A 20,167-nucleotide genomic window follows, 5' to 3' on the forward strand; every position below is an offset into this window, starting at 1 on the left:
GTGCAAATCTTTCTAAAAACAGAAAATGGACACAATTCAATGGATATGAATCAGAGATATGTCAATTGGTATTGGAATGTTATGCAGATCCCATTTACCATCTTCCGTCCTTACCTCGTCGAAAAATATACCATAGGCCTCTACATTATGGACAAGGTATATGTATGAAAACCATTAACAATGTTTTCACTCACATTCACCACTAAAACAGGTATGAATACTGTCGGGTGCATGTTTTGTTAATCATCTGTAATAATTACTATTTTTCACCCTCCCTACACCTCTGATGAATATAACAGGAGCCCTGTTTGAGCACCATGCACTGCAAAATCATTGTGGCTATAGATACAGAGAACATCAACACATTAACATCAACCTACCAGAGGATTTCCCCATTGGACTTGGGGTTCTGCTGGGAGTTCACCTCATATTTAGAATTTTTTTATTCTGCTTTGCCACCGAAATCATAATAAACACTGAGAACAAAAAATATTGTGTTATTGTTGTTATTGTTAAGCGTATTATTATTAATAAGAATAATGGGAAGGGGGCAGGTAGTTCAAAAATGTACCCCAAACGGTTCTTCAAAAGGTTATTCGAGGATCCATTAAAACCGATATAGCCATATGTAGCGCACCGATATAGCCATATGTAGCGGACCGATATAGCCATATGTAGCGGACCGATATAGCCATATGTAGTGGACCGATATAGCCATATGTAGCGGACCGATATAGCCATATGTAGCGGACCGATATAGCCATATGTAGCGGACCGATATAGCCATATGTAGCGGACCGATATAGCCATATGTAGCGGACCGATATAGCCATATGTAGCGGACCGATATAGCCATATGTAGCGGACCGATACAGCCATATGTAGCGGACCGATATAGGCATATGTAGCGGGGGCCAAACAAATGAGCCAGCCACTTCCCAATACCTAATTCTATTATATTGGTAGATTTATATGTGTTGATGGAGACATTACTTTAAGCATAGTTTGTGGGTGTATAAGAATCTATCCTAAACCACAATGTGAAGTAATGGCAATTGTTAAGAGTAAAAAGATAGATTATTTAGCCTCTACTGTTAATGCCAACCAAACACCTAAATGTGGTATAGCTGATTTTACATTATGACACGATAATGCAATTATGAAAAACCTCATAAAACCTCATAAAATGTCACAATTCTGTAACATGGCTGGTCATAATGGTAAGTGTCTAGATGCCATGGGATTCGTTGCTATGACATAGGCCTAAGTAACACAACTAGTCATGATTGCGACTCAAGTAGTGTGTCTTAATAGTACGAGTAAACGTGTACTGTCTCATAATCCAGCCTCAAGACTAGAGAGAAAGAGTGAGGAAGCTAGATTTGGTTGGAGGGCCGGGCCCTCACCTCTTGACAGCAGAGAGATAAATCTCACTTTTAAAGTTAATTTCCTGCATGTCTACACAATTTGGGAATAGAGAAAAAGGTGCAGTTTGAAAGCACATTTTATAAAATAAAAAACTAAGTAACTCCGCCAGAGTGTCTCTTTTGGGTCACTTTTGCCAGTCCCAAACCCGGATTAAGGAGGAGGGTTGGAATTGTGACATAATTTTTTTTTTTTAATTGACAGAAGAAAGTTCATTTGTAGTTAAACATATTTAGGGTGTTTTTTACTCACTTTTTGTCTCTCCCACACGTTATTCCTATCTCCTACAGCATCCATCCCAATTACATGCACATGGCCAATTATCCAAATTAGGTGATGATGTCATTTAGCGACTTTTAGGACAGCCAATAGCTACTTTCCTTACTGAGGAGTTGGCAACACTGTGCTCCACCCCTCGATGTCTGGAGCTCAAAGACTAATAAATAGTACGGTATGCGATTCCCAACGTTCACAAAGAGCCTTTTGTTCGCCAACGACACATCACTAAAACTAAGTTAACTGAAAACACAACTTTCAGTTGACTGAAAATGGACTCGCTCTCGCTGATACAAATACAAGACAAACTGGATTTTGTGGTTTGTTCATTTACCAGCATTATTTCCTCATTTACGAAGCTAGTGTGCTAGCTGAATATCCAACTCTCAGTTGACTAAACTACAACTGAAAATGTCTAAAATGAGTGTTTAACGGCGGCTGCTGTTGAGGTTTTCGGGGCAGTTGAGAAAACAGTAGTGTAGTATCAAGAGAAGAGGATCACACCGGATATAAAACTAAGTAGAATAGGTTTGTATCTAAATATAGAGATGGAAAGACGTCCAAACGTTGTATTTGTGCCATTATGGTGTCTGTGACAGCGCGAGCAGCAGCATTGAGGCTATCTACATTTTAATGTAGTCAATTGGGTTTTTCTTTTGTGTTGGAAAAATATCTGAAGCTAAAATTGATGATTAACCGCCACCTGCAGTGTTGGAGTCCTGAACCAAATTATGTTATTCATTTGTGGCTACTAGATTGCTTTGATATAGCTTAAAGCCATTAACAAACCATAGCACCCAATTTGAAGAAGACAATACTCTGATCATTGGCAGATCACTCCCAACCAATAGAAATCCCCACTGCTTTAAAATGGTGGAAGCCAGAGATACTACATGAATTGAGATGACGCTTTACAGCGTTTTCCCATTTAAAAAAAAAAGGTAAACGCTCTGGTCTGTGTAAGTGGGCTATCCCCCTCTCGCATTAGCATGCTTTCTCACATGAGCTGTCCTAGACTGCTTCAGGTCGCTTTGAGAAATTGCACAGACCTCAAACATTGACGTTTCTTCTACTCTACGAACTGAAGAGTTTGGGCTCATAATGCGCAGAACACATTTGGTTTGTCATAAAATTAGGCCCAAATGTACTACCAAGACTGTGTGTGGGGGAAATCTGTAATATACGAACAAATCCTTTGGCTCTCCCGTAGGCACCAATGCAGTAATGGCTGGCTCTGGTCTACTTAGTCCCCCCCCCCCCCCTCCTTCAAGACTGTTGGAAAAGGATTCCAAGTGAAGCTGGTTGAGAGAATACCAAGAGTGTGCAAAGCTGTCATCAAGGCAGACAGAGGGTGGCTACTTTGAAGAATCTAAAATATATGTTGATTTGTTTAACACTTTTGGTTACTACATGATTCCAAATGTGTTATTTCATAGTTTTGATGTCTTCACTATTATTCCACAATGTAGAAAATAGTACAAATTAGTAGGTGTGTCCAAACCTTTGACTGGTACTGGATATACAGTTATATACAGTTCTACTCAATTAATAAACTGTTTAGGCTAACAGTGATCATAATCTAAACAATTTTAAGGAGTTGTTTTACATTTTTTACTGTGAATGAATAAAAAACCTTGCCTGTCACAAAGAAAAACAGGAAGTGACATTGAATGTATAATTCATGATGGAAAAATTTTGAAAACAAATAGCTTTTTATGTTTAGTTTATTGATAAGTAATTGAAAATAGTTTTTAGATTCTAGTTCAACATTTTTTTTAAATTACAATTTCAGCTTCTTCAATTCACTGACTTCAGTTTTTATTGACACTGATGTTTAAAGACTGCTCCTTCCCTCCAGACTCCCTGCAGCTCTCTCTCACTGTCTCTGGAAAAAGAGGTTCCTGCTGAGCAGCAGCAATGTGAGCAGAAGTGGAGCCCCTGTCTGGGGAAGGAGGACCCAGAGCCCACAGAGATTAAAGAGGAAGAGGAGGAAGTCAAGGCCAGTCAGGAGGAAGAGCAGCTTCAAGGACTCTTTGATATGAAATACTCCATATTCACTACTCCCTGTGTGAAAAGTGAATGTGATCAGGAGGTACTGTGACCTGTCTGAAGAGTCTAGACACTTCCTGTGACTATCCAGATAAACAAAACCATGCCTCCAGCTGTAAGCAGCGACCCAGTAGGACTTGACAGCAGCCCACCATTGGGGAACACCACTCCAAAACCAGCACCACGCCTAGAACAACGTACGGCTGCCCCGACTGTGGTGAAACGTTTGCTCTGAAAGCTGACCTGCAGGGGCATGTGAGTCTCACCAAGAAGGGATCCAGCGTCTGCAAAAAAAAGCAACAACTCCACCTGTAAATTGAAGGCCCATGTCCAAATCCGTCACATGGAGAAACTCTGCACCTTCCCCTTTTGTGGCAAGACCTTCAAGCAAAGGAAATATTTTCAGGCACATGATGATTCACACAGGAGAGAAATAATTTAGCTGTGGTGACTGTGGGAAAAGCTTCATTCAGAAGGGGGACCTAATGAGACATATACTGACTCACACAGGAGAGAAACCATTTAGCTGTGGTGACTGTGAGAAAAGCTTTAATCGGAGGGGGCAGCAGAAGGTGCACATACAGACTCACACAGGAGAGAAACAACATGGCTGCTTAGTCTGTGGTAAAAGATTCACTCATAAGGCTTATCTAGTGAAACATGTGGATAAGGTCCACAAAGGAAGGAAGAAAGAAAACAGGATGAAAACGGAAAGAAAATGAAATAGGACAAATATATTCTATCAACAGATGGGAATTTTAAAAAGCAGGATGAGGACAAACCACCTCTGGATCATTCATGCTGTTCTCTTAAGACAAAATGGATGTGATGAATTTACTTTTAACAGAATATTCTTTGTAATAAAGTTTCATTTTTATTTGAAGGGTGAGGTAATGATCAAACAGTAGTATGCAGTATTATGTGAATCTCACAGGTCTGCTGTTGAAAGTCTGTTGATGTTTTCACATGATTACCAACTGGAATATCTGGTTGTTTGTTTTGGAATGTCTCTCAGGGTGATGAGAGAATGGTCTGGCTGATGTTATTGATACGTAAAAAATGTTTACACTTTCCAGAAAATATCACCTTCCATCTGTCTTTTTGTCATACATTTTGACCTAATGCTGCTCATTCAGGATATTGTTTGAGTCTTTATGGAAGTAATGATTTAAAGTCGATTCCTGATAAGTGCACTTTGTGTGAGTGAAAACTCTGTTCTAAGTGCACAACAGTGTTTGTCCAGTCCCATTTCAGTGGCACCCCATGTAATTTCTCCCGATAAGCGCATTCTCTTTTTAAATGCATGTTTTCACATCAGTCCCAAGCCGTTGCAGTTGTCAAGAGTCACCTGTGTTAAAATGCATTGTCTTTCAATTCAGTTCATGCAAAAAAGATCGTCCTATTACTAATTAAAACTGTTTCCCCAAATGAAGTTCTATTTCTGGAGCTTGAAGTAAAACTCCATCCACGTGGAGATGCTGTGTATCACTGAAGCGTTACTAGCATGCTAGCAGAGACCCATAGACTTGCAGTCATTGCGCTAACACTAGTTAGCATTGGTTCGCGAAACTATCTCTAATGACCTCTAACAGAGACATAAAAATGGTATCCACTAGTTCATCTGACTCTGGGGAAGTAGATGAAGGCCACAATCCCGAAGTACACTTTTGAAGGTCGTTTCTGATTGAGCCCACTTAAGCAGCGTTTACCATGAATGGAGTCTCTGCTAACGCAGGAACATTGCCTTTAAAGTTCGATGTGGGTTTAATTTTTCCTTCTTTTTTTTGTACCACCTACCCCTTTCAGATATACGAAAAAGCAGGCAAAAAGAAGCAGGCATGGTAAATTAGTGGGATTTTGGTCTGTATATAAAAGGGACACACAATGGGCCTACCAAATACATTGTATTAACAGTATTTAAAAATGTAATATACAAGATGACATCAATATCATAAATTAGCAACATTAAGACAAAACATATAACAAATATTAGTGGACAAATGCAAGGACACATTTTATTGGAGAATATATTTTTTTTATGTATCAATAACATAAGTCAGACTATCCTGGAGACATTCCTAAACAAACTAGCAGGAATTACGGTTTATAATGATGTGAAAACATCAGACCTGTGAGTTTAACTACTCTGTACTGTTAGATCAAATCAAACTTTGTGTATCACTGAAGCGTTACTAGCATGCTGGCAGATACCCATAGAACGTTTTACAAAAGTAAATTCATGACATCTATTTATCTGAAACCCAGAGAATGAATTATCCAGAGTTGCTTTCCTTTTCCAAAGTGTTGTCCATCTTCTAACAAGATGTCTTTGTCCTAATTTGTTTCCTCTTTGTGTTTTCATTATGTTTTTTCTATTTGTTTCATTCTTTGTGGACATTCGCTCCTGTGTGAGTCAGTATGGGCAAGTTCGGAAAGGGAACCTGTTCCCTTTCCGATTGAAGCTTTTCACACAGTCACCACAGCTAAACGGTTTCTCTCCTGTGTGAATCCTCATGTCTGGACAGATGTTTTTTGTGTTTGAAGGTCTTTCCACAAAAGGGGCAGTTGCAGGGCTTCTCCACGTGACAGAGTCTGACATGGGCCTTCAATTTACAGGTGGAGATGTAGCGTTTTTCGCAGAGTTCGGCGTTCACTGGGTCTCTTCTTGGCGAGACTAACATGCCATTTCAGCATACCACCCTACATCCCACTGCTGGCTTGCTTCTGAAGGTAAGCGGGGTTGGTCCTGGTCAGTCCCTGGATGGGAGATTAGATACTGCTGGAAGTGGTGTTGGAGGGCCAGTAGGAGACATATACTGACTCACACAGGAGAGAAACCATTTAGCTGTAGAGGCTGTGGGAAAAGCTTCAATCGGAAGGGGAACCTAACTGAACATATACGGACTTGCACATACTGACTTACACAGGAAAGAAAGTTTACAAAGAAACAAATTAATTAATTAGGACGAAGGCATCTTGTCAGATGGACAACACTCTTTAGAAAAGCAACTCTGGATCATTCATTCTGTGCGTTTCAGATAAATAGATGTCATGAATTTACTTTTGCTAAACGTTCTATGTAAATACAGTTTGATTTGATCCAACAGTAGCGTAAACTCATGGTCTGCTGTTCAAAGTCTCTATAAAACAGTTTGTTAATTTGTTTTAGAACGTCTCCAGAATAATCCAAGAAACTGTCCTTGCGTTCGTCAGAATTTTTCAATCTATAGATTAATCTATGGTCAGATGCGTTTCCCCTGATGGTTATGAGTAGGATTTGTGGAGCCAGTGGAGGGTTAACTGATCCTAGACCTGTATGTCTAAGGGCAATGTCTGGACCTTTATGGCACAGGACTGTGGACATACCCCCATTTGTCAGTTCCTCTTCAACCACTAAAATCACCAAACATAGCACAAGTCTACGCTAAATTGTGTTTAGATGTTTGTAAAAGAAAGGAAGGGGGAACGTGTGGTTTTTTCTCTGCACATTGATTCAGCATGGTGGAACATTATCCTCTAGCCCAGGGAAAAACCTCTCAAACATATCCCCATATATGACTGGTAGTCTTGCCTGCCAGACAAAGACCAAAAACATTCTGGGCTCCTGAGTGGCGCAGCGGTCTAAGGCACTGCATTTCAGTGCATGAGGCATCACTACAGTCCCTGGGTCGAATTCAGACTGTATCACATCCAGCTATGATTGGGAGTCCCATAGGGCATCGCACAATTTGCCCAGCGTAGTTGGTTTTGGCTGGGGCATGCAGTCATTGTACATTAGAATGTTAACCTTTTAACTAGGCAAGTCAGTTAACATTATATATATTTTTTAAAAGCATTATCCCCCTCTTGCCATTCGACTGTAAATCTAAGCAATGTAACAGATCATAACTATAATTCAATCTGTTCCGATTAAGCAGACATATGCAGCATTGACCATGAATGCAGTCTCCTCAGATCGTCTGTGCTATGGATGGAATCTAGCCCCAAGGTAGGTATTTGGAAAGGAAAGCGGATTTTTCTTCTACTTGCTATGGTCAACACTTACCCTGGGAGGGCAGCAGGCCACCATTTTAAATAGGTCAGGAGTTGGAAGTGTTAATAACAAAAGAACAACAAAAATGGCAAAAGAAAATCTAATTTATTTTCTCGAAATAAAATGCATTGAAATATTGACAAAACACATTAGCCGTTCACACAAAGTCACAACCTCAAGGAATTATTACGTATTTAAACAAGCTGCCGTAATTTGAACTCCAACCTCAAAATGCCAACCTCATTTCATCGAGAAGACATTAGAAGGGGGTTTCCCTTCATTTTAAAATAAAATGACAGAACTTTACAAAAAGAGGGGAAGATTCCACACCTTTCAGTACTAGTGATTCCCAGACATGCTCCATTGGGCGTGATAGTTCTGTAACTTGCGTGATATTGTCATTTACTACAGTGTAATTTCTACACCAGCCTAGACGGGAATGTTTGTAGATGGTTTGAGCAGTTCCATAAAATACAGAAATGTACCAAAGCGTGTTCATGGAAGCACTGAACACGCTCTCGTCACTTCATATCCCCTGATAACTATTGAGAAGATCTTTAAGAAATGCAGGCAAAACATCATACAAACAAAAGAAAAAAAAAAGGTCTACAAGTGTAGTACCGACGGAAGTTCAAAGGTCACATCTTGGAATTTAAATAAACCATTACATCTACAACCATTAACCTTCATTCTCTAAAACAAGATCTGCTTCAAATCTATAAATAATGTCACCTCTCATCTACCGTACTTTAAAATATTCTCTACAGTACAAAATAAACATCCAGTGGGTTCACTTCATTGCAATAAATGGTCTGAGACTCCCCTTTCAGTAATACTATACACTAACAATACACAAAACACTACAGTGAGGAGACGTTTAAAAACAAGAGATAAAGTCCAGCTTTGACCGATGCCTTGTGCGTGTCGCTTTGGCATCTTGGAGTAGAAGTGGCAGAGCCCTCAAATCGGAACGTACCAAACTGCCTTAGAAAATGGCAGCCACTTGGCTACACATGGAAAAACGGCTTGAAAAAGACACGGGAGAATCTAGCTACCGTTTATATAAAAAAGGGCCCTTGCTTGCTGTGCCTACGGTGGAAAAGGGTTTGATTTCCAGATACATATAGTATCTACTAGCCCTGGCCTCACAGCAGAGTGGTTGTATCAACAGTCGAGTCCATCCCTATGGTATATGAAGGAGTGTGTCTCGGCGTTCACGTCATCCCAACCACCCGTTTCTGTCCATCCAGGATCGTTGCCCCACACAGTGGACTCTCTCCTTTGGGCTCAAAGTTTAACAACAATGACAAAATCCGTGTTTCTGCTAAATAGATGACACTCCTGTTAGAAAATCAACTTCAGTGAGGCTTAATGCAAGTTCCCATTTGAACACAAGTACCCTAATAGTAAAGCCAGTGTTTGACTCATGTCAGATCAGGTTTCAAACTGAAGGTACATGGCGCAATAAATTTTCAATTTTCAAACGCTCTATGAATCCATATTATAGGCTTGATGGACACTCATTTACTATATTCACAATCCACTGAGGTAATGCAAATTGTTTTCTTCACATGCAGTACCTTTCCACCCAGACACGCACAAATACATGTACACATCCACAAGGTTAACTCTGTACCACCCTCCTTCAAATATAGTTCATGACTAACCCCAATATTAACCCGCAAAAACCCATGACTGGTCCCAAATCGGTTTGTGTCATCTTGGCAATCTGTTGGTGCTGACCATCTGCCCAAAGCCCATGGTCTTCATAACACCAAACTGCCATAGGAGTTGGGCAGATGGTCAGCACCAACAGATCTGGGACCAAGGCTAGGACCCAGCAGTCTCACAGAAGAACCGGTTATATCCCCAGAAAAATCTACTCAAAGACTCTGTTTTCTTACACTCTGACCCTCTTCAATTACCTATTCATTTCTCCATTACCTCATATCAATGTCATGACCACTCCCACCCCCATTATGTCATCATCCGTAACCACAGAAACAAGCCCAAAGATGAGGAAAACCACCCAGGATATGGGGCCAAGTCTTCAGAACAAAAACGCGAGAGTGCTTCTGAAAAAAAGACAAACCGATATTTCCGGTGGCCTTCATCAGTCAGCAGTAGCATGCAACAGAAACAGTCCCTCATTTCATTAGCACCCAGGTGTATTTCACTAAGTTGTATCACAAAATAGATCCTGCTTAGTGAAATACCACCCTGAAATGGTGGAATTCATCAGAGTCGATAAATAACCTTACTCTAACAGATACGGCCAACCAGCGTTTTACCTCAGCTGGTGGAAGGCCTCTGGTTTGACATCAGAGAAACGCAGGAACTTGGCCCATAGAAATAGTATCCCTAGAAAGGATAAAGGCCCTCGGCAATTGGAATGGGGATCCTGTGACTGTTCTAGGGATTCTATTTCTATGATTTGCTGCTCTAGAGTAAATCAAACAGTTTTGAAGCACAAAGCTAAGCTGGCATTGAGTGATCATTATAGGATACTGGTCTAGTCAAGTGCAGTTTGTCATCAGTAATTCGGACCAATAATCATAAACCAAGTCAGTAGTTCAACATCTTCAGTGTGAACTGAACCACCTAGGACCCCCCCCACCCACCCACCCACCACATCAAAACATATTGTGTGTGTGTGTGTGTGTGTGTGTGAGGCTACCTGGGGCGGCAGGTAGCCTAGTGGTTAGAGCATTGGACTAGTAACCGAAAGGTTGCAAGATCGAATCCCTGAGCTGACAAAGTAAAAATCTGTCGTTCTGCCCCTGAACAAGGCAGTTAATCCCCCGTTCCTAAATAAGAATTAGTTCTTAACTGACTTGCCTAGTTAGATAAAAGGTTAAATAAATGTAGTTTTAGCTTCAGTAAAATTGACAATGGCTAACAACTATTCTACCCAAATAGCTGGCCCAGAAGCTTCAGTCAACCAATCTAATCAAGGTAGTAGCCCTCTGGGGCTGCTGGTATGTAACCTAACGTAGTTTTAGCATGAGAGAGAGGTGTAAAATTACAGTGTGAGTCAGTCTGTGATTGACATAACCGTGGTGTCAGTGTCCTTTGCCCCCCAATCGAAAGGTATCATGTTTGAAAAAACAGTGGTGTTAGTTCAGTGTATCAAACAGTAGTGTTGTATTTGCAGTGATGAATGGAAAGGTAAGAGAGGTGTTGTTACAACAGTGTGTGCAACCATTAAATGGTGAGACACACGTCTCTACATCCCTCAGTGGTGTGTCTCCAGCTCCACCACTGTCCACTCACCCTGGGGGGACTGGCCAGGGGCCTCCGGGGAGAAGCTGCTGACCGACGTGACCGTGGCTGAGGGAGGGGTAAGGGGGGGCAGCAGTTTGGGCCACAGGCTGGCCTCCAGGGGGCTTAAGGTGCCTCCGGGCAGCAGGAGCAGGGAGGAGCAGCCATCGCCCGTCAGCAGCAAGGTCTGGTTGATCAGCTGCTGGACAATGTCAACTTTCGTCCCCCAGTCCAGGTCCAGGGGAGGGGGGCATTCTGGGGAGACGGAGGGTGGGGAGGCGTCCCGGGACTCTTCCTGCTCGGGGGAGTCTGGAGAGGGACTGAGAGTGGAGGTGGAGTTGCTATCAGCTCTGTCCTCATCCAACACCTCTCGACAGTCACGGTTACTGTCAACCTCGTTGTCCAGCGGGGCTTCTTCGCATTGTTCGAGCTGGACATTAACCTCAATCTGCTTCCCCTCTTCATCACTCTCCAGGGCTTCATAAATGGTATGGAGACCAGAGGAAGGCGAAAGCAGCACTGTTGCCTGACCTTTCTGGGGCTGTTGTTGCGGTGACGTCTGCTGTGCCTGCTCCTCCAGCTCCTGCTGCCACCGCATGATCTGCTGCCTCTGCTTCAGCTCCTCCCTCCTCAGCTTCTCCTCCTCCTCCTGCTGCTGCTCCGCCTCCTTTTTCTTCATCTCCTTCTCGCTATTCTTCCTCGCCTCTTCTTCTTTGGGTTTTCCCTGCTGTTCTCTGCGTTGCTGCAGTTCTAGTAGTTGTTGCTGGTGCCGTTCCAGTCTGCGGAGCTGGGGGCTGGCCTGCAGGCGAGGGCTCCGGGGGGGCAGGTCAGCACAGGTCAGCCTGGGTGGGGTCAAGAGGTCACAGTGGGGGTTGGGGTGGTGGTCGCGGCGGCAGTGTGGCTGGGGGAGCACGTTGAGCCCTGGGGAGGAAAAATTGGAGATCACACCCAGTGGGAAGCGTGCGTTAGAAAGAGAGAGAGACAAATGAGAGGGAGCAGTGCAGTGTGGGTGAGAGCAGAGAACAGAGACTGTGGGTATTGAGTGTACCAAGGAGATGTTAGTGAGAGGAGTTTAAGACTGAGTGATGTAGTGTTCTGGTGATCTACACATTAAATATCTAGCGTCGAGAGATTGTAATTTGCGTGTTTGTGGCTTGAAAAGTGATGTATTGTGTATCATCACAGGCAACTTACAACTATTATAGTGTACGGGTAACTGCCAAAATAAAGGAAACACCAACATAGTGTCTTAATAGGGGGGGGCACCACGAGCCAGAACAGCTTCAATGCACCTTGGCATAGATTCTACAAGTGTCTGGAACTCTAATGGGAGGAATGCAACACCATTCTTCCACGAGAAATTACATTTTCGGTTAAGGCAGTGGGAAATCACAGGCGCTGCTCCAAAAATCGCCCATATGGTGTTCCAACAGGGTTGAGATCTTGGTGACTGAGACGGCCATGGCATATGGTTGACATGTTCATCAAACCATTCAGTGAACACTCATGCCCTGTGGGGGGGACATTGTCATCCTATGGGGGCATAGCCATGGTAGCCAAAATAATGGCCAACTCATTATTTATACATGGCCTAAGCATGGTGGGATGTTAAATTGTTTAATTAACTCCGGAACCACACCTGTGTGTAAGCATCTGCTTTAATATACTTCGCAATCCTCATTCACTCAAGCGTTTCCATTATTTTGGCAGTTTTTCATACATTTCTGGCACCGGGGCTGTTTGAACGCTAAATTGACAATTGTAGCTGGGCCTAATGGTTTAGGATAGCCTAAGTGTGTCAACATATGACTACTGAACCCAGGAACTACCTCCTCACTCACATGATATCGTGGGCAAAGTGTGCGACATTGACAGCCTGAAAAGCAAAGCGGGTTAAAAAGAGGTGGGGACAGGGGTGAAGTGAAACACCGGGAGAACAGGAGACATGACGACAGCAGGGAGAGGTGGGAGGAGCCACTGGCTGGGGAAGTTAAAGCAGAGAGCAAATTTCGCAAACCATTTTCATGAACCTTTTCAAAATGTGACTTCCCAAAACAAAATATGCCGATAATATTTTTTTTGTTGGTGTGCAATAAAGCAGCCCAACTTCCCGTATATGCAGTAACTACCAACTATAGTCTTGTGAAATTAAAAGAAACGCTTGTGAACAACCAACAGTTTCCTTCAGTCCCCGTCGGGAGCTGGTGAGTAAGTGAAACATGCAAGACAAGACCGTTCACCATGCATCAGTATATAGACAGCAGCACCACCTCATGTGAACTGGACTGCGTCTGAAATGCCACCATGTCGCCTATATAGTACACTACTTTTGACCAGGGCATTATTTAGGGAACAGGGTGCCATTTCGGACCATGCCCTCAAACCAAACCAAAGCCAATGAGTGTCAGTCAGTGACATGCAAACAAGGCGTCCCAAGGGTAAAGTAGTTAAACAGTGCGGTTAAAAATGGTGCGCGGTGGACATGCACTTGTAGATATAACAGAGAGATCTCAAACAATGTAGAGGACGGGCAGAACGGAAACATAAAAGGCAAAACACACATTACTAGAGGAAAAGAAAACACTGGTGGGTGTGCTCTTCTGTTTCGGATGATGGCGAACCTTCTCGACGTCGTTTCTCAGTTCGTTTGGCGATGGAGGAATCCAGCGGGGCAAGGAAGGGTCACTCCACCAGGTCTTACATATGAGAGGGGGGAGGGGGGGGGGGTCACAGTGCGGAAGAGGAGCAGCTGAGAGGAGGTGGGAGTTTGATAGACATACTCCATAATGTCTCCGTTGAGCCCTATTCTGGGATGGTGGGAGTAGAGTGAGGAGTGTATGTTTATAGGTATGAATGCTTCCTTGCTGGGAGACTTAGTGCTTTTGAATCCACATGGCCCCACGGGTATGTAATGGTCTCCCACATAAGGTTGACACAACCTCTACTCCCATGTTCTAGGGCTTAACATATGTGACACAATATGTGCCATCCAACTCCCCAATCCCCACTTGAATAAAACTGTCCGGGAGAGAGGAGTCACGTTAAATATCTCATCTTTATTTAAAGCTTGGTAATGGTAAATACTCCAAAAAGGACAAACGTAAGAAAGAGGGGGGAGGGGCAGTCTAACCTTAAAGTGCAGAAGGAAAGGGGGAGTGCTTAGGGGAAGGCGGATGAGGACAGATGTCTGTTTCTTCATGATGGAAAACGGCAAGACAATACAATCAACATTCATCAGCATTTTCTTGTTCAGTAAAAAGTAACTCGGATAAATACACAAAGTTGAACATTTCATTCCACATTTGCTTTTGTTATGTTATATGTTTCTTCTTGGTTTTTCTTAAGAGCTGCGTCACAACAGCCCAGTCAATGCAAATCAAACCATGCCAGTTCATGTTTCAGATCTGTTAATTAAAAAGAAAAACACACATTCTAATAGTAATAGTTGTAGCTATTGCACATACAGGAGTTAAGCCATATACTCATAAGGTAATATCATACGAGGGAAGTGGCACTGCTGTATTTAAAGTCTTTATTTCTTCCCTTCCCTATTTTTGCTCGTTTTTTTTTAAATTAACATTTTGATCATATCCACCCCAGTTGGAGGTTGGGGACAAAATGATGATGACTAAAACAGCAGAGGGCTTTGGGGAGGGGTGGGTAAAAGGTGTGTTACTGGGTATGTAGGGAAGTAGGGGGGGACTATACGTTACCTGTGAGAGAGTTCTCAGTGTTTTCACAGACAGTGGAGTAGTAGGGCGGTTGGGTGACACGGGGGCCCTCCCCGGGCTGCTGGGGGGCCTCGAACAGCGCGGGGTCCAGGGGTTTCAGATCCCCCGTGTCCCCTAGCTCTGTCTCAAGCGTCCCACACAACATGTACTGCTGCTCCTCTGGGTTGGAGACGAGGAGGGAGTCTGCCGAGGCAGCCTGTTGCTGGGGCGGCGGCAGGGTCAGCTCCAGCTCCTTGGCCTCCTCAGGCAGCTCCTCCAGGGAGAAGATGCCGGGGCTCTTGGCGCAGCTCTCAGCAGTGGAGTGGTTACTGGAGTTGGACGCCGTCATGTCATAGGCGTAGGATGCCACCGAGTTGACAGACTGGGGGGTGTCGCCACCCTCTTCTGCGCCTCCACTGGTCTCCTCCCCTTCCTCCAGGGCTGACAGGCAGCGCTGGGCGCCGGGCTTGCGGTCGAAGGTGGCGTTGTGGATGCCCTGGCCCAGCTCATCCAGCTGGGCCTCGCCCTCCGTGTCGCTGGCCTCATCCTCCGTGGTAGAGGAGGACGAGGGGTTGGACGTGGGTGCTGTGGCGGGGTCCCCTGGGACCTCGTTGGCTGGCAGGGTCTCTGCCACCTCCCAGTCCTCTCTCTCCAGGTGGATGCCCAGGTCCTCCAATTCAGGCTGGAGGGAGCGCACGGGGGCCAGGGCGGCAGGCAGGGTGTGGAGCTTCCCCCCCTCAGAGCGGGACTCCACCCCGGAGCTGCTGTTGTAGTCACAGAGCTCCTCTGGGGTGCTGGTGCTGGTCTCGCTGTTGCAGTGGACAGCCAGCTCCGTAGCGCTTAGGGTGCTGGAGTGTGACATGCCGCGGCCGGAGGCAGCTATGGGGGACAGGGAGTGCAATGGGGCTAGGGTCTCTTTCTCAAGTGGAGATGCAGGGGCAGGCTGGTGTAAGGGCTCATGCAGGGCTGGAACAAATGGTGTGGCAGCCAGCTGCAGCCAGGGTTGAGTGGAGTACTGGGTGGGTGTCTCCATATCAGCCTGCCAGGGGTCTGAGGGGCTGGTAGGAGTCTGCAGGGGGGAGGCTGAGGCAGCCTGGGGGTGCGGCTGGGCCCAGGGGTCACAAAAGGAGTTGGGGTTGGGTTGGTCCCACTGGGCGGCCAGGGCAGGCAGGGCTTGGTTCAGGTTGTCCAGTCTCTCATCCTCTGCAAAGTCATCCTCGTCTGCATTCCCATAGCTCTCTAGCCCGCTCTCAGTCACCCCTTCACTGGCCATCTCCACATCGTCATCCTCATCCTCGTCACGCCTCGCTCTTCTCGGGTCATCCGCCCATTCCGAACCCACCTCCATGTCGCACACCCGGTCTCCGTCTTCATCGTTGTCATCAAAATCATTGGTCGGGATGTCGGGCACCTTCTCGAAGTCAGGCGAGCCGGCCGAGGCAGACATGCCCTCCATGTCGATGGCACCCTTCAGACTGGCATCTCCTAGGTCATCCATACTCTCTGTGCCCTCCAGGACGCCCGGGGCGCTCAGCTCCGACGCCCCCTGCTGGCTGCAGCTCAACTCAGAGTCCAACTCCGATAGCAGGGCACCGCCTGCACGCCACCCTGAACCCGCAGGGCCGGCTGAGCCCGGCCTGGACTCTTCCGTGGGCTGGGAGCCGCTCATTTCTGACACAGACACCCGCTGGCTGCCCTCCCTCTCCTCGTCCTCTTCTTCATCCATGTTGAGCTGGGCTTTCTCTGAGGAATCCAGAGGGCTGGGTGTAGCCCTAGCCACTGCTGCGGGGATGTCCTGGTGTAAGGTCTGGTCTGGTGCTGGCTGTGGCGGGTCTGCTGGGACAGTCTCTGGTTGTTCAGACCTCTCCTCCTGGGCAACAGTGACTAGTGAGTCCTGTGGTGGAGCAGGAGCCAGCCTGAGTGGGCTCTGTGGTAGAGATGGAGAAGTAGTATCCTGAGGAGTTGGGTCTGAAACCTCTTCTCTGGACTCTAGGGCCACTGCTGGCAAAGATGCAGACACTGGTGCTGGGATTTCTGAAGCTGCCACTTCTGGCTCTGCTGTGGCTATCATGGTGACTGTTGCCACGGCAGCTGCTGCTGTGGCAGCCACTGCTGCTGCAGACTTGGGAGCTCCAGGTCTGGCAGTGAAGGGCAGGACAGACTGGGTTGGTTTAGAGGCTCGTTTGACCAACTGGGGGGCGGTGCTGCCCACGGGCTTGTTGCTGGGGGAGGCAGGGGGGGTCTTACCCTGGGGCTGTCGTGTGGCAGGGGGCCGTGTGGTGGGAGGGGCTTTACGTGTGAGCAGGGGCTTGGGGTCCTGTGATGTAGGGCGGGCTGGCTTGGTGTCTGCCGCCTTGGTGGGATGGGGCCTTTTGGAGGCGGGCTCGGGTCTGGAGGCTGCAGTCGCTTTAGGGGGGTCAGGTTTGGTCGTTTTGGTAGTGGTGGATGTTACCGGCTTTCTGGCTGTGGTAGTGGTTGCTGGTCTGCTGACATCTGTAACAGAGACCAAATAATTTAAAACATGCTTATCTCTTCAACTAAAAATCAAAAAATGGTACCTTCAAGTTGATTTTGAGATGCATACAGGTGATGCTCACAAGACCAATACAAATAGAATCAAGTGGGTTTCATTCATGGTACAAAACCTGTAAGGCATGTGCACCTTTCTTGGCAGGGCCTGTAGGTTTGGGTGCCTGCGCTGTGGTAGTCCTGCCAGTGGAGGGGGCTGTGGTACCGACTCTGGAAGCTGCAGGTCTGCTGGAGCCGGAGGCAGCTGGCTTGGATGTGCCCATTAACAATCCAGTGTGACCAGCGGCAGGCCTGGGGAAGAACACACTATTTATTTAACCAGGTAAGTTATGGAGAACACATTCACATCTACAGTAACCTGACCAAGAGGACGCAATGACAGGCTCCCGAGTGGCGCAACGGTCTAAGGCACTGCATCTCAGTGCTAGAGGCATCACTGCAGACGCTGGCTCGATTCCAGGCTGAATCACAACCGGTCGTGATTGGTAATCCCATAGTTCAGCGCACAATCAGCCCAGCGTCATCCAGGTTAGGGTTTGGCCGGGGTAGGACGTCATTGTAAATAAGAATTTGTTCCGACTTGCCTAGTTAAATTAGTTTTTTTTTTTTATTATTAAAATGATAAAATAACACCGACAGAGGGCTGCCTAGCTCCTAGAAAACTTTGCAGTATTTTGTTTATGTATTATTTCTTACATTGTTAGCCCAGAAAAAGGTGTCTTACATATAGTCGTGAAGAACTATTGGATATCAAAGCGGAGGTAACGCACCTGCACTACGACCAGGAATACGACTTACCCGAAGCGAAACTGATTCCAGAGGCCGACCCAAAACAACACCGGCGGAAGAGAGATACCTGGAGAGGTCTTCTAGTCTGACTTAGGAGGCAGACACACCACCCACCACTACTGAGTATAGTACTCTAATGTTCAGTCTCTGGATAATAGAGTTGACGAGCTCAGGGCGAGGGTGTCTTTCCAGAGAGACATCAGGGACTAACACTCTGTTTCACGGAAACATGGCATCCCTTAGAACATACTGTCCGAGTCGGTCCAGCCAGTTGGGTTCTCAGTTCATCCCGCAGACAGGAATACCTATCTCTCCGGGATGAAGGGCGGGGGTGTGTGTGTCATGATTAAAGACTCATGGTGTAAGTGTGATAACATACAGGAACTCAAGTCCTTTGGTTCACCAGACCTAGAATACTTCAATCAAATGCCGACCGTTTTATCTCCCGAGAGAATTTTCTTCAGTTGTAGTCACAGCCGTGTAGATCCTCCCTCAAGCAGATACCACGACGGCCCTCAATGAACTTCAATAGACTTTATGCAAACTGGAAACCACATTTCCTGAGGCCGCATTTATTGTAGCTGGGATTTTAAAGTAAATTTGAGTAAAAGGCTGCTGAAGTTCGATAAACATATCAGCTGTAGTACTTGCACTGCTAAAAACACTCAACCAACTTCCGGGATGCCTACCACGCCCTCCTTTTGGCAAATCTGACCACGACTCCATTTTGCTCCTCCATTCCTATAGGCAGAAACTCAAACAGGAAGTACCCGTGCTAAGGACTACTCAATGCTGGTCTGACCAATTGGAATCCATGCTTCAAGATTGTTTTGATCACGCGGACTGGGATCTGTTCTGGGTACCTTCCAAGAATAATAGACAAATATACTGATACAGTGACTTGAGTTTATCAGGAAGCATATAGGATGTTGTACCCACTATTAAAACCTACCCTAACCAGAAACCGTGGATGGCAGCATTCAAGCAAAACTGAAAGTGCGATTTTGAATGAAGCAACACATCTGCCAGTACCTTCAAGATGGCTACCAGTTAAGCAGATCTCTTTACATTTCTCCAGTTAAAAGTTAAACATTCTTTTGTCAGACTGCATACACAACAGTATTGATTATCATTACAGGTAGTTTTCCACATTTAGAAAAACGTTAGAACATTTTAAATCTATGAAAATATACTTCATTAATGTCTAATTATGTACATTGAGTAAACATTTGCTTAGTCAGCATGTCTTCTCTATTGTTAGCAAAACATGCTAAGGTTCCTTAATCTCCGCAACACCATTCCCGTTGCAATTTAAGGCCAGTTGCGGTAGAGAGAACTTGTTTCGGGTAATGAGAATTTAATCAGACTATTTAAATATTACTTACTAATTGTTGATATTTTGCTTTATGTCCTGTTTAATTGCAGACAGTCAGCAAGTGGCAAAAAGAAAGCTTCAGCGAAGGCTAAGGTGACAAAATTTAGAGAGAAAGTTTACATCATCCCAGAACTGCTGGAAGAGTACAGAAGGAGAGAGCGAGGTTAGGTGTTGGAGAGGTTACAGCAAGCGTAATTAGTATACATAGTCTACAGGAAGCCTATGCCCTCATACAGTGTCTATAGGAAGTCAATACCCTACAGTGTTAGGAAGTCTACACATGCGCACACAGTCAGTAAGCCATTCAGTCCCTTCTATAGGACACACAGTCAGTAAGCCATTCAGTCCCTTCTATAGGACACACAGTCAGTAAGCCATTCAGTCTCTACTACAGAATGACGTGTCCATAACTGTAGGATACTTCCCATGTTTTGAGACGTGCTCATTTCATGTCATGCTTCCTTTCCAGATATCAAAAACAAAAGCAAAATTGTAAAATCACAACTGAAGATCTGACAAAGAAGCAACACAAAGAAAAAAAAAGTGTCGGGAAAACTCAAAAAAAGGTATTCCAGAAGAAAACCAGTTAAAAGCTGTATTGGACAGAACACCAAGCGAGGAAGATGATACACTTCAACATGTTCAAGAAGCAAAATGAAGAAGTTATTCAAAACCGTCAAGGAGACACCGCCTCCCCTAGAGAACAGACATTCACCTCAG

General features: G+C 45.2%; 1 protein-coding gene and 1 long non-coding RNA gene across 3 annotated transcripts in view; one reads left to right on the forward strand and one right to left on the reverse strand.

Moving 5' to 3' along the window:
• Positions 1-1,950: 1,950 nt before the first annotated feature.
• LOC118938241 lies at positions 1,951-5,182 on the forward strand. Of its 2 annotated transcripts, XR_005035499.1 has the most exons (3): positions 1,955-2,229; positions 2,912-3,052; positions 3,560-5,182. It is a non-coding gene; the product is annotated as an uncharacterized LOC118938241 (long non-coding RNA). The 2 variants fall into 2 exon arrangements; XR_005035498.1 differs by lacking the exon at positions 2,912-3,052 and having other exon boundaries at positions 1,951-2,021.
• Positions 5,183-10,523: 5,341 nt separating this feature from the next.
• The window catches only part of si:ch211-214c7.4 (treacle protein), a 39,730-nt gene continuing 30,086 nt past the window's right edge, over positions 10,524-20,167 (reverse strand). Inside the window, exons 4-6 of the mRNA XM_021557225.2 lie at positions 17,417-17,574; positions 14,758-17,247; positions 10,524-11,965 (exon numbers count right to left, since the gene is read on the reverse strand). Coding sequence (XP_021412900.2) covers positions 11,019-11,965; positions 14,758-17,247; positions 17,417-17,574 — 3,595 coding nt within the window. The 3' untranslated portion in view covers positions 10,524-11,018. The remainder of the gene's footprint in view (positions 11,966-14,757; positions 17,248-17,416; positions 17,575-20,167) is intronic.

This window comes from Oncorhynchus mykiss, chromosome 13 (genome assembly GCF_013265735.2).
Source record: "Oncorhynchus mykiss isolate Arlee chromosome 13, USDA_OmykA_1.1, whole genome shotgun sequence".
Taxonomy (NCBI): Eukaryota; Metazoa; Chordata; class Actinopteri; order Salmoniformes; family Salmonidae; genus Oncorhynchus; species Oncorhynchus mykiss.